Source organism: Lagenorhynchus albirostris, chromosome 4 (assembly GCF_949774975.1).
Source record: "Lagenorhynchus albirostris chromosome 4, mLagAlb1.1, whole genome shotgun sequence".
Classification (NCBI taxonomy): Eukaryota; Metazoa; Chordata; class Mammalia; order Artiodactyla; family Delphinidae; genus Lagenorhynchus; species Lagenorhynchus albirostris.
Window position 1 is genome coordinate 147038513 of NC_083098.1, and position 20782 is coordinate 147059294.

Genomic DNA, 20782 nt, shown 5'->3' on the forward strand with positions numbered 1-20782 from the left:
CCGAAGGCAGACTTACCAATCCCTGCAGCACTGAAGCAAAGGTTCAGGTGGCCACGTGTCAGCTGCAAGGAAGCTGCAATCAGCTATACCAGATGGGCCCAGATCCTCTCTCAGAGGGGCAAGGAAAAAAAGAAGGCCCCACAGGTCCCAGCAGAGTTGCCAAAAAGTGTTACCAACCTGGGCCCTTGGACTCTTTAATCAATAGAAATCGACAAGAGGCCAGATGAGAATTTCAGGCAAGGCTTTATTGGGGCTGGTGCTACAGCACAAGGGAGCAAGAACAAGAGACAGGTTCCCTTGCCTGCCCCCTGAGAGGACCTGCTTGGGTCCTTAAATGGGGTAAAAATGGGGGTGGGTCTGTGCGTTGGGGTCTGCCCACCCCCTTGGTGCCATGTGCAGAGATGATGCACGGTGCCCTGCTTTTGCTCCCAGCACCTCAGAAATGGCAGTTTGTTTGTGGCCTTTTTGTATCCTATTGCTTATTATTGTCCCAGCTTGCCCATGCATGCCGTTATTTTTAGTCACTTGTAGTTTCTTTGTATCCTATTGCTCACGGAGACGTTTGTCCAGGTGCAAGCACTCTGGTAGAGGATCCCAAGTCCCAGCCTGGCTCAGTTTTTTTTTTTTTTTTTTTTTGCGGTACGCGGGCCTCTCACTGCTGGGGCCTCTCCCGTTGCGGAGCACAGGCTCCGGACGCGCAGGCTCAGTGGCCGTGGCTCACGGGCCCAGCTGTTCCGCGGCATGTGGGATCCTCCCAGACCGGGGCACGAACCCGTGTCCCCTGCATCGGCAGGCGGACTCTCAACCACTGCGCCACCAGGGAAGCCCCTGGCTCAGTTTTGCCATCTTAGCAGTATTGAATTTTCTGATCCATGAACAGGGGGTGCCCTTTCATTTATTTAAAACTTCAATTTCTTTAGCAATGTTTTGTAATTTTCAGTGTAGTGTATAAATCTTGCTTTACCTTTCACTTTTTTTTTTTTTTTTTTTTTTTTTTTGCGGTACACGGGCCTCTCACTGTTGTGGCCTCTCCCGTTGTGGAGCACAGGCTCCGGACGCGCAGGCTCAGCCGCCATAGCTCACGGGCCCAGCCGCTCCGTGGCATGTGAGATCTTCCCGGACTGGGGCACGAACCCGTGTCCCCTGCATCGGCAGGCGGACTCTCAACCACTGCTCCACCAGGGAAGTCCTACCTTTCACTTTTGAAAGGCATTTTTATGGGGTAAAGAATTATAAGTTGATAGTTTTTTTCTTTCAGTAGTTTAAAGATGTTATGCTGCTGTCTTCTAACTTGCTTTGTTTCCCATAAGAAATCTACTACCACCCTTATCTTTGTTTCTTTCTAGGCAATGTGTCCCATCCCCCCCCAGCTTCTTTTAAGGTTTTCTCTTTATCACTGCTTTCAAGCAATTTGATTATGATGTAACTTGGTGTAAATGTTTTTCATGTTTCTTGTACTTGGAGTTTATTAATCTTCTTGGTTCTACAGCTCAGCTTGGGAGAACTGACATTATTATTTTGAGTTTTATAGTCCTTAAACATGTATGTGTCTCTGTTATGGAGGTCTTCTCTGATTTCTTTCATGAGTATTTTATAGTTTTCAGTATACAGATCCCATACATGTTGTATTGATTTCTATCTAAGTATTTAATTTGGTGGAATAGTTATTATAAATGGTAATTCTTTTTTAAAAAGTTTATTTGTACATGTTCATTGTTAGTGTATGGAAATATAATTGATTTTTGTATTTTGATCTTGTATCCTGCAACTTTGCTAAACTCACATATTAGTTCCAGGAGGTGTTTTGTTTTGTAGATTCCTCTGGGTTTTCTACACAAACATTTATGTTATCTGTATATAGGGACAGTATAGTTCTTCCTTTCTAATTTATATGCCTTTTATTTCTTTTTCCTGCTGTATTTCATTGGCTAAGACTTCCATTATGATGTTGAACAGGGAGGAGACCAGATTTGGAGAGTGAGATCATGGGTTTGGCTTTTGACCTTGATTGTCATTAAAAGAGGTGTTCATTTACAAATTTTAATTTTAGGCCTTTTCTTTCTGCTTAATTAAAAAACTTGACAGATCTTTCTTGAATAAATGCATTGTTTATGTTTGATTTTGGAACTTTATTGTGTATTCACAGGCTCTGGTTTCCTCTGTTGAAGGCATTGTGATGTTACCAAGGAGCCATGCAGAGAAAGGCAGTGGTCCTCTGGCTGCCCCAGCCTCTGACAGTGTTCTGGAGGAAGGCTTCATGCCCAGTGATCAGTGTATCTACATAAAAACTGAGCCCTCTTCCATTTGGGACCAAGAACAAGCGGCACATCATCTATTTGCCAGGTAAGAAATCTTCACTAATTACCTTAAATCCTACTTATTCACCTGCTTTATCCTAATTTAGAGTTTCCCAAGCTCCAGTTTTAGTTATTTAAACTTTCAGAAGTTTTGTATGAGCACATGAAAATAAAATGGATCTAAATGACAGAAACCGCTACAAACACCCTCTCTCCTTCAAAGAGCTTCTGGAATGGAGGGTCCATCCATGGGAGCCTGCTCCGGGATTTGAGTCAACATCGCAATGAGAGGTTGGTGAGAAAAGCATCATCCTAAGGCGTGAAAACCCACTGTTGCTGCTGGAGCCCTGGCTGATTTCCTCATTACACTTGTTCTCTCACTCATGGCCTTAGAAAATGAAGTTAACACTGCCTTCAAAGAGTAAATAGTCCTCTGTACCACCAGGATATTACTAATTTCAAAGCTTCATTCTGTGAAAATAGAGAAGAAATGTCGCACTTGTATTTGCCTTCCTAGAATCTTAGAATTTCAGAACAGGCAGGGATGCTTCTGCTGCCCCTTCTCAATCCTGAGAAGTCTCGTCGTGGGTTGGAGCCTGTGCCCCCATCACTGTGTCTTTGCTCACATTGTCAGCCTGACTCACTTCTGCTTTGGGTGGGGACATCCACTTCCTGTTTGCCCAGCCCTCTGCACTCAAGTCAGTTAGGTGCCTGGAAGGAGCTCCTTGAAGCCACTGCCCTGAAGAGGGTGAGAAGGTGGGGGCCTGGGCCTGGCCCTCCCTGCCTAATACATTCTCGCTGGGCTCTGGGTGGGTTTTAGGTAGTTGTTGTGTCGGTTCCAGCCTACAGATAGTGATGCTCTCTAGGCTGGGAGTGCCTGAGGCACTGGTTCTGCCTGTATTCCTCACACCAAGCCCCCACAGACGTTTCCTCCATAGGGGCCAACGCTGTAGCTGGACCAGCCCTTGTGGTTCTTATGATCACAGGACATGCTTCAGCAAAAACCATTAGGGAATTTGAGGAACAAGATTTATCATTCACAAGTTCTGCAGAGTACACAGAGAGGTTATGGGTAGAGAAAGAGAGAGAGAGAGAGAGAGAGTGCATGGACCTGGGCCTCTGCCTTTATTAGGGTTTGAAGGTGGGGTGTCTAGGTTTTCACGGATTCACTCTTTACTGGCTAATTTAAAGCATAAGAGCAGGAATTAGGGCACAGGAAGGTTGAGAAGCCGTGTCATCACACAGTCAGTTATCTGGGTTACCCAGGGCTTTCTGGAAGAGGGAGCTTCATCTGGTTCCTTCTCTGGTTGTTTTGCCAGCAGCTGTGTTGCATAGCTGGCAACATGTCTATTCAGGATGGATGTCTTTGAAATGGATGCCTTGGCAATCAAAGTGTGATGTCAGGCACGTACACCACAGTGTGTACATGGGATGATGTTTGACAATAGAGCACTCTGCCTCCAAGAACCCGTAACCTTTTCTTCCCATAATTTTCTTTTGAAAGAACAATTGGGTAGGCTTTTTCTACGGAAGACCTCTGTGAGAATAGGGCCCTAATATTCGGACAGCGCTTTCTGAATTCTGGATTTATATATTCTACTCGACATTCTCCACTTGGACATCTGATGGTCACTTCAGCTCCGATCCTCCCTGTGCCTTTTGTTTAGCAGATGTGGCATAATTGACTTCTGTAACTGACTTAGAAAATACACTGTGTTTTAGCCACTTTGTCTTACAAGATATTCTTTGTGTCGCTTGTCCTTTCTTAAGCTAGAAATCAGCTAGGGTTTGTCTCTTAGTGGGAGAGATCATAGTTGTTAGATGGTCTTATTGAGAACTTCCGGGTTTCCAGCTACAAGAGCATCAAAGTGGGAGGACGCTCCAGTAGTCCCAGCTTAACTCCCTCATAAGCTGCCCCCACTCCTACACACCTCTCCAGGTCCAGCAGAGGCAAGACCTAAAGCTATGCTGTCAGCAGTGGCCCTCTTCAAGGAAAACCAAAGTGAAAGCACACAGAAAAATGGAAAAAGCCTGAAAATGTCTGCCTGCGGAGCAAGCAGAGCTAATCGGACCCCAGGTTTCCTTCTTCCTCAGCCTTATCTGAAGACCCTCACTGATGTATTAATAAGCAGTTACCATAAAGGGGGATTAATACCTTGGGCCCTGGCAGCAGCAAGATCGGGTCTCAGACCTCAGCTTTGCCACTTCTCAGTTGTGTAAGGCTGTGAAAATTGTTTCACCCCTCTGAGCCTCAGTTTCCTCATCTGTAAAATGGATCAAGTGCCTGCCTAATGGGATTATGATGAGGTTTCAACACAACAATCCTCGTGAAGTGTTTAGTGTGGTATTTGCACACGGTAAGTGTTTGATAAACGTCAACTATTATGAATCCCATATTCAAGGAGCTCGTGATTTAATGGGCCAAGGTGAATTACAGTATCGCAGATGAGGTCCCCGCTGTAGCAGGTGTGTGGCCAGGAGTACTAAAGGAACCGGGAACCGGGCAACTCCCTGCCCAGGGAATCAGGCACCTGAGCAGTTTGTAGAAATTGTGGGAGGGAAATTTTAGGCAGGAATACAGCATGTGCCTGTGGCCCTGGAGTGTGAGAGGACGTGCACAGTCTGGTGATGGAGGAAGGAGAATCCAGTGTGGGCAGAGGGTAGACTGGGGGTGTGTTGGGAGCGCAGGCTGGGGCCAGCTGGGAGGAGTCCAGGGTGCATCAGCTCTGCTCAGGAGCTGGAGGCTGAGTCTGTAGGTCGTTGTGCTGCACCCAGGGATTGGCTCTGAACAGTTGTGTGAACTTGAGTTCATTACTAGCCTCTTTGTGTCTTGGCTTCATCATCTGTAAATTGCAGATAATAAGTAACACCTACAAAAAATAACGCAGGAGACTGCATATAAGAAGTTTATTTGGGGTCTTAAGAATTGCAGTTCAGGAGACAAAGATTCAGGAACCCCCGAAAGAGTGTTCTGGGGAAGAGAAAGAGTCAGGGACTTATGAAAACAAAAAGCCACAAGATTGTCAAAAGTTGCCTGGCAAGAATTGGGGATTGATTCTGATACAAGTCAGAAAACATTTGTCCTTAAGGAATCACGAATTGTTTCAGGGTAGGGGTCTGGCAAGTAGATAGGGTGTCCCGGGTTTCTGGCAGAGGTTCTGGATACCCTCACCAGGTTGAAAGGTCAGATTCCATCCAGGCTGAGACACACGAGTCCCACTTCCTCAGAGGCCTCCTGGCTCCGTTCTAGGGACTGAGCAATACCGTCCCTGCTTCGATTTTCCTTCCACACCTCTTAGGATTTGAGTTAATCTGTGGAAAGCTTGCAGAAGAAGAATGTCTGCCCATAGAACTGCATAAGTGACAGCTGTTAGTGGAGTAGTAATAATACTTTCCCAAGGTGAAGAGCTCCAAATTACTGTGTCAATCAGTGAATGTCTTTTCATCTTCTAGGAAGGTGCTGCTTCAAACACTGAAATGTAAATGTCCTGTTATTTGTTTTAACGCCAAGGATTTTCTGAGAACAGTGATGCAGTTTTTTGGTGATGATGGCAGTTGGAAGTGTGGTATGTTTTAGTTTTTATAATCTCCTAAACTTAACTTTCCAACAGTGATTCCTCCTGGGAATGGGAGCACGGCAAGGGCTGCTGTGTTTCATAACTCGTGGGTTGGGGGTGGAAGGGAGGTCTCACAGCTGCGATGCACTACCTGTGTGGCCATGGGCCCTGAGCGTGAGAGGCACTTTCCCTCTGTGTTTTAGATTATTTGAATTTTTTTCAAGTATATGTTACTTCGGTAATTTAAAACAGGAAAGAAGTAAATTATGCAGCATGGGCAGATGGGATTTGTTGTTACCACAAATAGCTTATATATAAACTTTCTAAGAATTAAACTAAAGTCCAGAGTAATTAACATCAAAACAATATGAAACACGTTTTTTATCTTTCATTTAAAATTGTAAATAAGAATTTTTAAAACCTTTTTTTATTAGATGCACAGATATGTAATAAAGCAAATATTGAAAGAATGTTCATTGTAGATTCTAGGTAGTAGATATATGAGTGTTGACTGTACAGTTCTTTTCAAGTTGAATGTTTGAAACTATTCATAACAAGATACTGGAAAAAATCTTTTTATTGTACAAAATTTCCAACACGTACAAAAGTGCCTGTGATACGACAAGAAATGTATATTTGGTCTTTGTCCCTGGTTCCCAGCACTCAGCTCCCAAAACCCATATGGTCTCCAGAGTGAGGAGTGTCTTTTGTATGCTGATGGAGGACTGGTGCCTGGAGGCCCCCATGGCTTTAGGGTGGGCGTGGTCAACAGGAAGAAGAGGAGTGGTGCTCAGGAGGGGGAGCAGGGCTGGAGAGCAAGTTAATCACCAGTGGCCAGTGACTTAATCAATCATACTGATGTAACAAAACCTCCATAAAATCCCCTCAACGGTGGGGTTCCTAGGTGAGCTCGTCAAGGTGCTGGGAGTGTGGTGCACCTGGAGAGGGTGTGGAGGTTCTGCGCCCTCCCTATGCCTTGCCCTACGCATCCCTTCCATCTGGCAGTTCCTGTGTTGTAGCCTTTATAATAAACGGGTGTCGTAAATAAGGTGCTTTCCCGAGTTCTGTGAGCCATTATAGCAAATGATGGACCCTAAGGAGGGGTCGTGGGAACCCCCTATTTATAGCTGTTTGGTCGGAAGTACAGGAGGCCCTGGACTTGGGGCTGGTGCCTGAAGTGGGGCCATCTTGTGGGGCTGAGCCTTGACCTGCAGGGTCTGCACTAACCCCAGGTAGTTTGTGTCAGAATTGAATTGAGTTGTTGGACACTGGCTGGCGTGTGCAGAGAACAGCAAGTGTGTGGTGGGGAAAACGCAACAGAGTACACAATACCCAATTTCAACAGCTATTGACTATGTCCAGTCTTCTCTCCCCTATAACTTCCCACATTTCCAAATCTCCATCCCCTGGGTTATCTTGTAGCAAATCCCAAGCGTCATATTATTGACCTGTAAATACTTCAATTAGATGAGTAAAATATGAGGATTTCATTTTTCAGATGATGCCGTCATCATCTCCCCACAAAATTAGCCATAATCTTTTCATATTATTAGCTATCCAGTCAGTGTTTGTACTTCCCCAGTTGTCTTTAAATATTTTTGTTTGTTTGTTTTTGTTGTTCACAGTTTGAACTGGGATCCAAACAAGGGTTAGTGTTATCCTATACTTGGGTTTGGTGTTTCTTTTACTCTGTATATTCTCTCCGTCTGTTGTATTTTCTTGCAATTATTTCGTCGTTTTTAACAGACCAGGCTTTTGTCCTGTAGGATTTCCCTTTCTTGGCATTTAGCATGTTCTCTCTCTTCTCTTTCTTGTAAATTGGCAATGAGATTCAGTGGCTTCATCAGATTCAGGCTAGATTTTGGGAGTGCAAGACTGTTTCATAGTCCTGACCCTAACTCCGAGTGGTGCTGTGTCCTTCTGTCAGGAAATACATAATGTCTGGTTGTTTATCTTTTTTGTGATGTTCAAATTGTTATTGTGACTTCATATGTTGAATCTTCTCCATCTTTTCTATTTATCACTTTACCTAGAATCCAGTTTCAGTCCCTTCATTTTTTAATTTAAAAAATTTCCTCTTTCCCATCTTCATTTTAAGAAAACTTAAGGGAGTTCCATGATGCTCTAGTGGTTAGGATTCGGCACTCTCACTGCCATGGCCTAGGTTCATTCCCTGGTCAGGGAACTGAAATCCTACAAGCCACATGGTGTGGCCAAAAATTTTAAAAAATGAAAATAAATTTAGGAACTTCCCTGGTGGCACAGTGGTTAATAATCCACCTGCCAATGCAGGGGACATGGATTCAAACCCTGGTCTGGGAAGATCCCACATGCCATGGAGCAACTAAGCCCGTGTGCCACAACTACTGAGCCCGTGTGCCACAGCTACTGAAGTCTGTGTGCCTAGAGCCTGTGCTCCTCAACAAGAAAAGCCACCACAATGAGAAGCCCGCACACCACAATGAAGAGTAGCCCCCGCTTGCCACAGCTAGAGAAAGCCCACACGCAGCAACGAAGACCCAAAGCAGCCAAAAATAAATAAATAAATAAATAGATTTTTTTTAAAAAGGAAAAAGTTTAAAAAAACTTTTTTTAGGGCTTCCCTGGTGGCACAGTGGTTGAGAGTCCGCCTGCCGATGCAGGGGACATGGGTTCATGGCCCGGTCCGGGAGGATCCCACATGCCGTGGAGCGGCTGGGCCCATGAGCCATGGCCGCTGAGCCTGCGCGTCTGGAGCCTGTGCTCCGCGACGGGAGAGGCCACAGCAGTGAGGGGTCCGCTTACCACAAAAAAAAAAAAAAAAAAAAACTTTTTTTAAATATAAAAATACTTACGGCATTATCTATTGCACTTATTTGCTTTTGTGTATTGCCAGTTTAGTTTTTATTTCAGAAATTTTGTTTTGTTTTGTTTTACTTTGCTTTCCTGAATTCTTTCATTTCTTCATTAAGCTTTTCTTTTACTAAGTCACCTAATCTCTAAGTATTTCTAATTCTGAGTTCTTTGTTTTTCATAACTTCTATCATTCTCTTAATTTTTCTTAGCTCATTTAAAATCTGTTTTGTTGGCATTTATTTTTCAGTTACTGCCATTCTCCCCAGTGTGAGGCTTGTCCTGGTGGCTTCAGTTTATTAGTTATAAGAGTTTATAGGAACCAGCCCCCAGACCACTCCAGTGCTGTCAGAAATTCCCCACGGATTTTTCAAAAATATATGTTGAGCAGGAGTTCTTCTCGCCCTGCCCTGGACGGTGCCCCTGGAGCATCCAGGTCACCCCTCAGGTGCCTGAGGCTGAGCAGTGGCATCATTTCGTGTTCCCAGCGAGCCCCTTGGATCCCCACTGTGGTGGTGCATCCAGGGAGCAGCTTTCTTGGGGATCAAGATGCCATGTGGCTGACAGGGTCTTGGTGCTCCAGCTGGGTGTCAGGCCTGAGCCTCTGAGGTAGGAGAGCCGAGTTTAGGACATTGGACCACCAGAGGCCTCCTGGCTCCAGGTAATATCAATTGGCGAGAGCTCTCCCAGAGAGCTCCATCTCAAAGCTAAGACCCGGTTCCACTCAACAACCAGCAAGCTCCAATGCTGGATACCCTATGCCAAACAACTAGGAAGACAGGAACACAGCCCCACCCATTAGCAGAGAGGCTGCCTAAACTCATACTAAGTTCACGGAAACCCCAAAACACACCACTGGACACGGTCCTGCCCACCAGAAAGACAAGATCCAGCTTCATCCACCAGAACACAGGCACCAGTCCCCTCCACCAGGAATCCTATACAACCCACTGAACCAACCTTACCCAGTGGGGGCAGACACCAAAAACAACGGGAACTACGAACCTGCAGCCTGCGAAAAGAAAACCCCAAACACAGTAAGTTAAGCAAAATGAGAAGACAGAGAAATATGCAGCAGATGAAGGAGCAAGGTAAAAACCCACCAGACCAAACAAATGAAGAGGAAATAGGCAGTCTAGCTGAAAAAGAATTCAGAGTAATGATAGTAAAGATGATCCAAAATCTTGGAAATAGAATGGAGAAAATACAAGAAACGTTTAACAAGGACCTAGAAGAACTAAAGAGCAAACAAACAATGATGGACAACACAATAAATGAAATTAAAAATTCTCTAGAAGGAATCAATAGCAGAATAACTGAGGCAGAAGAATGGAAAAGTGACCTGGAAGATAAAATAGCGGAAATAACTACCACAGAGCAGAATAAAGAAAAAAGAATGAAAAGAATTGAGGACAGTCTCAGAGACCTCTGGGACAACATTAAATGCACCAGTATTCGAATTATAGGGGTCCCAGAAGAAGAAGAGAAAAAGAAAGGGACTGCGAAAATATTTGAAGAGATTATAGTTGAAAACTTCCCTAATATGGGAAAGGAAATAGTCAGTCAAGTCCAGGAAGTGCAGAGAGACCCATACAGGATAAATCCAAGGAGAAACATGCCAAGGCGCATATTAATCAAACTATCAAAAATTAAATACAAAGAAAAAATTTTAAAAGCAGCAAGGGAAAAGCAACAAATAACATACAAGGGAATCCCCATAACGTTAACAGCTGATCTGTCAGCAGAAGCTCTGCAAGCCAGAAGGGAGTGGCAGGACATATTTAAAGTGATGAAAGGTAAAAACCTACAACCAAGATTACTCTAGCCAGCAAGGATCTCATTCAGATTCGACGGAAAATTAAAACCTTTACAGACAAGCAAAAGCGAAGAGAATTCAGCACCACCAAACCAGCTTTACAACAAATGCTAAAGGAACTTCTCTAGGCAGGAAACACAAGAGAAGGAAAAGACCTACCATAACAAACACAAAACAATTAAGAAAATGGTAATAGGAACATACTTATTGATAATTACCTTAAATGTAAGTGGATTAAATGCTCCAACCAAAAGACACAGACTGGCTGAATAGATACAAAAACTAGACTCATATATATATATACTGTCTACAAGAGACCCACTTCAGACCTAGGGACACAGACAGACTGAAAGTGAGGGGATAGAAAAAGATATTCCATGCAAATGGAAATCAAAAGAAAGCTGGAGTAGCAATTCTCATATCAAACAAAATAGAGTTTAAAATAAAGATTATTACAAGAGACAAAGAAGGACACTACATAATGATCAAGGGATCAATCCAAGAAGATATAACAATTGTAAATATCTAGGCACCCAACATAGGGGCCCTCAATACATAAGGCAAATGCTAACAGCCATAAAAGGGGAAATCAACAGTAACACAATAATAGTAGGGGACTTTAATACCCTACTTTCACCAATGGAGAGATCAACCAAAATGAAAATAAATAAGAAAACACAAGCTTTAAATGATACTTTAAACAAGATGGACTTAGTTGATATTTATAGGACATTACATCCAAAAACGACAATACACTTTCTACTCAAGTGCTCAGGAAACATTCTCCAGGATAGATCATATCTTGGGTCACAAATCAAGCCTTGGTAAATTTAAGAAAATTGAAATCATATCAAGTATCTTTTCTGACCCCAATGCTATAAGACTAGATATCAATTACAGGAAAAAAAACTGTAAAAAATACAAACACATGGAGGCTAAACAATATGCTACTAAATAACCAAGAGATGACTGAAGAAATCAGAGAGGAAATTAAAAAAATACCTAGAAACAAATGACAATGAAAACACAATGGCTCAAAACCTATGGGATGCAGCAAAAGCAGTTCTAAGAGGGAAGTTTATCAATACAATCCAACCGCAAGTAACAAGAAAAATCTCAAATAAACAACCTAACCTTACACCTAAGGCAATTAGAGAAAGAACAAAAAAACCCCAAAGTTAGCAGAAGGAAAGAATTCATAAAGATCAGATCAGAAGTAAATGAAAAAGAAATGAAGGAAATAATAGCAAAGGTCAATAAAACTAAAAGCTGGTTCTTTCCAAAGATAAACAAAATTAATAAACCATTAGCCAGACTCATCAAGAAAAAAAGGGAGAAGACTCAAATCAACAGAATTACAAAAAAAGAAAACTACAGGCCAATATCACTGAACATAATACTAGCAAACAGAATCCAGCAGCACATTAAAAGGATCATACACCGTGATCAAGTGGGGTTTATCCCAGGAATGCAAGGATTCTTCAATATATGAAAATCAATCCATGTGATACACCATATTAACAAATTGAAGGATAAAAACCATATGATAATCTCAATAGATGCAGAAAAAGCTTTCGACAAAATTCAACACCCATTGATGATAAAAACTCTCCAGAAAGTAAGCATAGAGGGAACTTACCTCAACATAATAAAGGCCATATATGACAAACCTACAGCCAACATTGTTCTCAGTGGTTAAAAACTGAAACCATTTCCACTAAGATCAGGAACAAGACAAGGTTGCCCATTCTCACCACTATTATTCAACATAGTTTTGGAAGTCCAAGCCACGGCAGTCAGAGAAGAAAAAGAAATAAAAGGAATACAAATGGGAAAAGAAGAAGTAAGACTGTCACTGTTTGCAGATGACATGATACTATACATAAAGAATCCTAAAGATGCCACCAGAAAACTACCAGAGCTAATCAATGAATTTGGTAAAGTAGCAGGATACAAAATTAATGCACAGAAATCTCTTGCATTCCTATACACTAATGATGAAAAATATGAAAGTGAAATAAAGGAAACACTCCCATTTACCACTGCAACAAAAAGAATAAAATACCTAGGAACAAACTTACCTAAAGAGACAACAGACCTGTATGCAGAAAACTATAAGATACTGATGAAAGAAATCAAAGATGATCCAAACAGATGGAGAGATATACTATGTTCTTGGATTGGAAGAATCAACATTGTGAAAATGACTGTACTACCCAAAGCAATCTACAGATTCAGTGCAATCCCTATCAAACTACCAAGGGCATTTTTCACAGAATTAGAACAAAAAATTTTACAATTTGTAAGGAAACACAAAAGACCCCAAATAGCCAAAGCAATCTTGAGAAAGAAAAACGGAGCTGGAAGAATCAGGCTCCCTGACTTCAGACTATAGTACAAAGGTACAGTAATCAAGACAGTATGGTACTGGCACAAAAACAGAAATATAGATCAATGGAACAGGATAGAAAGCCCAGAGATAAACCCACGCACCTATGGTCACCTTATCTTTGATAAAGGAGGCAGGAATGTACAGTGGAGAAAGGACAGCCTCTTCAATAAGTGGTGCTGGGGAAACTGGACAGCTACATGTAAAAGAATGAAATTAGAACACTCCCTAACACCATACAGAAAGATAAATTCAAAATGGATTAAAGACCTAAATGTAAGGCCAGACACTATCAAACTCTTAGAGGAAAACATAGGCAGAACACTCTATGACATAAATCACAGCAAGATCCTTTTTGACCCACCTCCTAGAGAAATGGAAATAAAAACAAAAATAAACAAATGGGACCTAACGAAACTTCAAAGCTTTTGCACAGCAAAGGAAACCATAAACAAGGTGAAAAGACAACCCTCAGAATGGGAGAAAATATTTGCAAATGAAGCAACTGACAAAGGATCAATCTCCAAAATATACAAGCAGCTCATGCAGCTCAATAGCAAAAAAACAAACAACCCAATCCAAAAATGGGTGGAAGACCTAAATAGACATTTGTCCAAAGAAGATATACAGATTGCCAACAAATGCACGAAAGAATGCTCAATGTCATTAATCATTAGAGAAATGCAAATCAAAACTTGAATGAGATACCATCTCACACCAGTCAGAATGGCCATTAGCAAAAAATCTACAAACAGTAAATGCTGGAGAGGATGTGGAGAAAAGGGAACCCTCCTGCATTGTTGGTGGGAATGTACATTTATACAGCCACTACGGAGAACAGTACGGAGGTTCCTTATAAAAGTAAAAATAGAACTACCATATGACCCAGCAGTCTCACTACTGGGCATATACCCTGAGAAAACCATAATTCAAAAAGAGTCATGTACCACAATGTTCACTGCAGCACTATTTACGATAGCCAGGACATGGAAGCAACTTAAGTGTCCATCGACAGATGAATGGATAAAGAAGATTGGCACATATATACAATGGAATATTACTCAGCCATAAAAAGAAATGAAATTGGGCTTCCCTGGTGGCGCAGTGGTTGAGAGTCCGCCTGCCGATGCAGGGGGCACGGGTTCATGCCCCGGTCTGGGAAGATCCCACATGCCGCAGAGTGGCTGGGCCCGTGAGCCATGGCCGCTGAGCCTGCGCGTCCGGAGCCTGTGCTCCGCAACGGGAGAGGCCACAACAGTGAGGGGCCCGCATACTGCAAAAAAAAAAAAAAAAAAAGAAATGAAATTGAGTTATTTGTAGTGAGGTGGATGGACCTTGAGTCTGTCATACAGAATGAAGTAAGTCAGAAAGAGAAAACAAATACCATATGCTAACACATATATGGAATAATTTTTTTAAAAAGGTTTTGAAGAACCAAGGGGCAGACAGGAATAAAGACGCAGAATTAGAGAATGGACTTGAGGATACAGGGAGGGGGAAGAGTAAGCTGGGACAAAGTGAGAGAGTGGCATTGACATATATACACTACCAGATGTAAAATAGCTGGTGGGAAGCAGCCGCACAGCACAGGAAGATCAGCTGGTGCTCTGTGACCACCTAGAGGGGTGAGATAGGGAGGGTGGGAGGGAGATGTAAGAGGGAGGGGATATGGGAATATATCTATATGTATAGCTGATTCACTTTGTTATACAGCAGCGACTAACACAACAATGTAAAGTAATTATACTCCAATAAAAATGTTTTTAGGGCTTCCCTGGTGGCGCAGTGGTTGAGAGTACGCTTGCCTGTGCAGGGGACACGGGTTCGTGCCCTGGGCCGGGAAGATCCCACATGCCATGGAGCAGCTAGGCCCGTGAGCATGGCCACTGAGCCTGCATGTCCGGAGCCTGTGCTCCACAACAGGAGAGGCCACAACAGTGAGAGGCCCATGTACCACAAAAAAAAAAAAAAAAAGTTTTTAAAAAAGTAAATTATAATTAAAAAAATGTTGATAAGAGCCCTTAATTTTGGAACATTACAGCTTTGAAAAGGCAAGTAGAATGAAATAATCTGGCTTGGTCAGTGTTGGCAGACATGGTTACATGAAGTCATGACGGCTGACTTGGGCGGCAAGTAGCCAGAGTGCCTACAGGCTTCCTGTCAACCCAAGTTCCATATCTGCCAACATAGGAGACATCCCACGCATCAAACAAAAAAGTGATGATACTGGCTGCTTTGGTAAATATAAATCTCTTAGACTACTATGATTTAAAGGCGCCAGAAAATATATTTAGTGTGATGTAATCTAAGATTACAGTTTTATTTAAAGGCAGAGTCCTTGTTTTTGTAAATCACACTTCAAAATGTTAAAGTAACTTCAGAAAGCTGTCACTTAGGATTCAGACTTACGTCCTAATTTATCAGTCTCCCCATCCTTTTATAACTCCTCTCCATGTCTAAAATACTCTGGTACTAGAATGTATTTAGCAAATACCACTTTATTTTATTTTTTTAATAATAGTAGGACATACTCTTATAGGGCTCTTTTTTTTTTTTTAATTTGGTTGCACCAGGTCTTAGTTGCAGCAGCGGGCTCCTTAGTTATGGCTTGTGGGCTCAGTTGCAGCAGGCGGGCTCCTTAGTTGCAGCTTGCCAGCTCCTTAGTTGCGGCTCATGGGCTTCTTAGTTGCGGCATGCATGTGGGATCTAGATCCCTGACCAGGGATTGAACCCGGGCCCACTGCATTGGGAGCATGGAGTCTTATCCACTGTGCCAACAGGAAGTCCCCATCACTTTTATTTTTTGAAAAGCACCTTCATATGTGTCCCATGGATACTTACAGTGACTTTTCTCCCAGTTTTCAGACAAGAAAACTACACTTAAGGGGTGACGTGGCCTCCCAGGCTCACAGGCAGCCTTCTACCACCACTCTTTTCACACATCACGGTGCAGCCCACGAGCTGGCTCACAGGGTTTCCTCACCTCAGGGTGACTGAACAGAATGTCCGGTATCTTCATCCTCGCGTACACTGCCCACCAGCCACCGTGTGCTCAGGCGGCTCCACCGCTCCTCCTTCGCTCGAGAGGCTTTTCTCCTGACACCCCGATGCAGGGTTAGGGGTGGCCTGGGAGGCAGCCCAGCAGGAGGGTGGGGGAGGGGAGGCTTGGAAAGAGTGGACGCGGGGACATGTGTGGTTGAAAAGAGGTGTGTGGGGCAGAGAGGCTCCAGAGCAGGGAGAAGAGTTGGGAGGAGAAGGCAAGGGTGTGGCCGAGGATTCTGACTTCTGTCTCTTGCAGCGTTTTTGAGAGCGTTACTTTGGGATGGATTCCCCATGGAGACTGGCTGTGTGGGACCCGGTGTGTGGGGGCCACTCTTATCAAAGGCTCAGCATTCTTTAGGAGTGAGGGAGCATCACTTTGGTACTTAGGTCTGTGATTTGAGGGGATGGTAGTACCATAATTATTAATTTGAACCTTGAGAACCTTGTTAAAGCAGGGAAAAGTGTAACTATTCATTTTTCTTAGAATGATTAAATGATCTTTTTCTCTGTAGTTGCTGATTTTGTAGGGCTAGATCCCAGAATTGCTGCATGGCTTATAGATCCTACTGATACTGCACCCTCTTTTGAAGATTTAGTGGCAAAATACTTTGGAAACTCCATCACAGTTAAGGTGAACAGCACATATGGAAATTCCTCAAGAACGACTGTGGTGAGTTGTTTTAAGATAAGGTTTATCAACCTTAATACAACCCAAATTTTCCTCTAGGAACTTCTTCTACTTCATAGATAGTCCAGTAGTAAAAAAAAAACATTGCTGACATTCATTTTTACTTATTCAGCAGAAATGCTGTTTACCCTGACATTTCTGGTAGAGGATACTGAATAAAGATGGGTGATCTCTGTCAACTGTTCCTGGGAGGTGCTGTCCGAAGAGTGGTTCTTCTAAATGGATTCTTTGTGTCAGAGAGTCGCCAGCTCTGTGAGCAGAGAGCTGCTTGTTTATAAATTCTTCATGCTGGTGACACAGCTGCTGTGGCCGAGGCCTAGGAAGGCCTCTCCTCAGTCCCAGCGGGGGGAACTGTAAGACTGCCCAGGTCTGTCTCTCTGACCCCCTCTTTCAAGATGCACCCAGTTGTTAGGAACCACTGTCTGGAGAAGCACGGGTGCTTGCAGCTCTGGAACCTGCCCGGAGCCCAGCAACAGGGACACTTGACATGGCCGCACAGCAGGGCCAGAGGAGGCGTCCCAGCGGGAGCAGCGCCGGCCACCATCAGGCCACTCTGTTCAGACTTGCCGGGTGTAAGTTAACAGGCACATGTTAAAAGCACGACTAGAAGGCCACGCAGGAGGCCACGTGAGCCTGCCCTGCATGCCGGGGCTGAGCTGGGGCTGGTCGCTGCTTGGGGTGCTTGATCCTACAGACCCGCAGTTGAGGAGGGATCTGTGTCAGATAGAGGCTTGGGGTTGGAAATACAGAAACTCAGTCTCCCTTAATTTAAAAAGAGATTTGTCAGAGGAATGTGGGGTAGCTCAGAGCCTCGGAGGAAAAGCAGAACCAGGCTTTGGGAAGACAGGTGTCAGGCGGGTCTGGGGACCCAGGCAGCAGGAGCTCACGGGCCGGGGGTCAGCAATGAGCTGTGATCATTTTCTCTACACGACACTTTTGTCCAAGATTCAAAGTTTTAGCACTTAGAGTCTCCTTTCCACGACTGTGTCACATGTCCGCCCCTCGGCAGGGCAGGCAGGGTGTGGAGATTGGCAGTCTCCCTAGATCCATGCTGCTGGAGTGGGAACTTCCCCAGACACAAGCCGAGATATCATTGCTGAAGGAGGGAGCTGTCCGCCTCTGTGTTAGCCCAGGTTTACAGAGGAGAACCCAGGTGCAGAAGGGTTCATGTACACGCACCTTGCCCAAGGTCATGGTTCAGTTCAGAGTTTGGATTTCTGACTCTAAAGTATAGTTTCTTTCCAGTATACACACGTGCAAGTTAGGGATGGGAGTGGCTGCACGGAACAAAGCACCAGCTCCAGCGGGTGTGTTTTCTCCCTGGCGAGAAGTTGGAGCCCCTCACCCAGACCGAGCAGCTGCTCCCAGAGCTGTGCGACTCAGTCGCTCCCCGCGCACCGTTGCCTTATGGTCCCACCGGGAAGCTTCGCCCGAGGCCCTCCTCCACACACCGGGCGGGAAGGAGGCTGCCTGGGATGAACTTCAGCTCGTATCTTGTTAAACAGGGCAGCAATGCGTCTGCTGGAGGTGGAAGGCGTCCCGCTGCTCCGCAGGGTCTCCTGCTGCCCTGGGGCAGTGGTATGAAAGGAGGGGAAAGGAAAGCGCGGTCCGGGTCAAGGAGCAGCAGGGAAGCAGTGAGGACTTATGAGAGTGTGGCTCCTGTCGGGGAGGCGGGAGACCTCGGATGGCGAGAAGGAAGATGACGAGCTGCGGCCGGGCTGAGCCGCGAGGGGCTGGAGCTCCGTCACCGAGCGCGAGCCGTCCCGGGAAAGCCTCGCGGCTCAGCGCTGCCGTCGGGAGGCGCGTTCAGGCAGCAGGGCGGTGGCCGTCTGCCGGTCACAGTCGACGCGTTCACGTGGACGTGTTCGTGGTGCCTCCCAGCTAGTGGTTCCCGGGAGAGCCAAGACCCGGGATGGCGGCAAGACAAACGCGGGGTGCACAGCCAGCCGCCGATCATCGTGGCGGGGGTGGCGGTGTGTGTGTCTCTAAACTGAGGCCAGGCACCTGGAGTCTGGGGGGCGTGTGGCAGCAGGAGGGGTGCAGTGGGGACGCAGGGCTCTGCGCAGGGGGGCAGAATTCGACTGACTGTCGGGGCCGCGGCTCACCACCGCCCTCTTGGTCAGCTGGACATAGACCCTGTTGGCCCACCTCCCAGGGTCTCTGTGTGTGTCTGGGACGGGGGACCGGCGGTGAGTGTGGGCGAGGCACTGGCTCCCAGACGCCCACGGTGGGTAGAGGGGCAAGCCGAGGGGCCAGGTCTGTCTCTACCACCATGCGATCTTTGCACCTTGGGCACTTAGCTCCTTTGTGGGTCATTTCCTGTAAAATGAGGAAAACTGGGTTGGGGAGAAAGTAAGAAAGCAATAGGTAGCTTGAATTTGCCTGAAAAGTATCTTCCGAAGTGTGGGAACTGCTCTGCTTGAGGCGATGGGTGGCGGCACCAGACGTGTGCTCTCTGCTGAGGAAACACTGCCACTTCCTAGATTGTGATGAACGTTGCTGCCAAATGTGCCTAATGTTGAATTCTTTTGATCTTTTAAAGAATCAGAATGTACATGCGAACCTGAGGGTGCTCTACAGACTTACGATGGGCCTTTGTTCCCAGCTCAAGGCAAGGCGTTTCATTGTAACTTCACTGTCCAAGGGCTGTCGTTCATTCGCAACCATGCTCACAGGAAACAGTACCCTCAGTGTCTTTGTGCAGGAAACGGGGTTCTGAGGCCAAGTGAACCTGCGCATCACTCATAGAAGGGCAGTCCAGATGATAAGACCTGAAAATGTTTAAATGTTTTCTATAGGTTGACAACAATTGTAACATTTTTTTAAAGACTCAATTCAATTGGAATGTTTCTAACCCTGCAGTTAACGTAAAAGCTAAGAGTTTATTTCAGTTAGTAGTGATGGACACAGCTCCACTCAGTCTCATTGGGAAGCAGAGGTCATTTGAAGGACCTGTCAGGAAGGGTTGAGTGAAGGCACTGTGAACCACAGCAAGGGCAGGAGTCAGGGGGCCAGAAGGGACGGAGAAGTCTGCAGGGCAGGCACTGGCTGGAAGCTTTCCACCCCTGGGCTCAAAGGGCGGGCTGTTACAGGGACCCTGGGAAAGCAGTGGCCATGCAGGGGGCTGCTGGCCAGGAGCTGGGTGCCAGAAGTGGTGGCTGCAGGCCAAGGACTGGGGCCAGAAGTGCACCGTGGGCTGGTGCAGGGGAAACCCGCTTCCCTCTCCTCCCGCCCCTGAATGGGCAGAACCAGCCCGAGGGCAGAGAAGGAGCCCAGCTGATGTGGCCTGGAGGGCATCTACCCTTCTTCCAGGGCCAAGAGCATGGGTCCTAGGGGCAGCCGAGAAGGTGAGGGCACAGCAGAAGGACAGACGAGGCAGAGGGCTCTCAGATGGAAACCCTGATAAAGAGCATGGGAGGTGATCCGAGTAGATGAAGGTGGTGCACGTCACCCCACATTAATATATAAAGTCTGTGCAAAATCGAGGAAAATTCTAGTTAAATTTTTGGGAATTCAGAAAACCTATTTTGAAATTAAAATGGGAGACTAAAAGTCCACAAATACCTAAATCACACTTAAAAATAAGAAAGATTAAAGAAAATTGGGAGTGGGACTTGTCCTACCAGGTATTTCTGAATATCTCTACTAGGGCTTGGTAATAAAATAGGATACTTGACAAAAATAGGGATTTTATTAGGAAGGAGGATAGGGGAACCAACCATGCCCACCAGAGGAGTTGCTCAATGAAATTAAGTAGGCTGTTCAGCAAACGCAGGTAGGAATAATAGTTTAAAAGTAACACTGATGTCATTTCTTCCTATGAAACAGGTTTACGGTTTATGGCAACTGTTTTGTACTTTGGAGCTTCCTCTGATACCAATTTTGGCAGGTAAGGTACCCTAAAGATGATGCCCAGTCATCCTTCTAGAGAGTTCTTTGTACCTTTTGGGAAGACTGTTTTCTCTTGACTTAGTTTGGGGTGGGCAGTGCATCATATGGGCACCGAAGAGGTAGTGAGCCCTTAACTTTCCCTTTCTCTAACAAGAGGGATTGGACCGCATCACCTCTTGGGCTAGAAGGACTCTAAGGTTCTAACATCTGGGTCACGTGGTATCGCTTCTGTACTGCCTGTTCTGCAGGTGTCCTGCCGGACTCCCACAG

At 45.1% G+C, this 20782-nt stretch overlaps 1 protein-coding gene across 1 annotated transcript in view; it reads left to right on the top strand.

The window, feature by feature from the left end:
* Positions 1-20782, top strand: part of POLN (DNA polymerase nu) — a 173444-nt gene that overhangs the window by 34127 nt on the left and 118535 nt on the right. The window contains exons 6-10 of the mRNA XM_060148878.1: positions 2147-2343; positions 5751-5863; positions 16446-16603; positions 19164-19232; positions 20450-20510. Coding sequence (XP_060004861.1) covers positions 2147-2343; positions 5751-5863; positions 16446-16603; positions 19164-19232; positions 20450-20510 — 598 coding nt within the window. The remainder of the gene's footprint in view (positions 1-2146; positions 2344-5750; positions 5864-16445; positions 16604-19163; positions 19233-20449; positions 20511-20782) is intronic.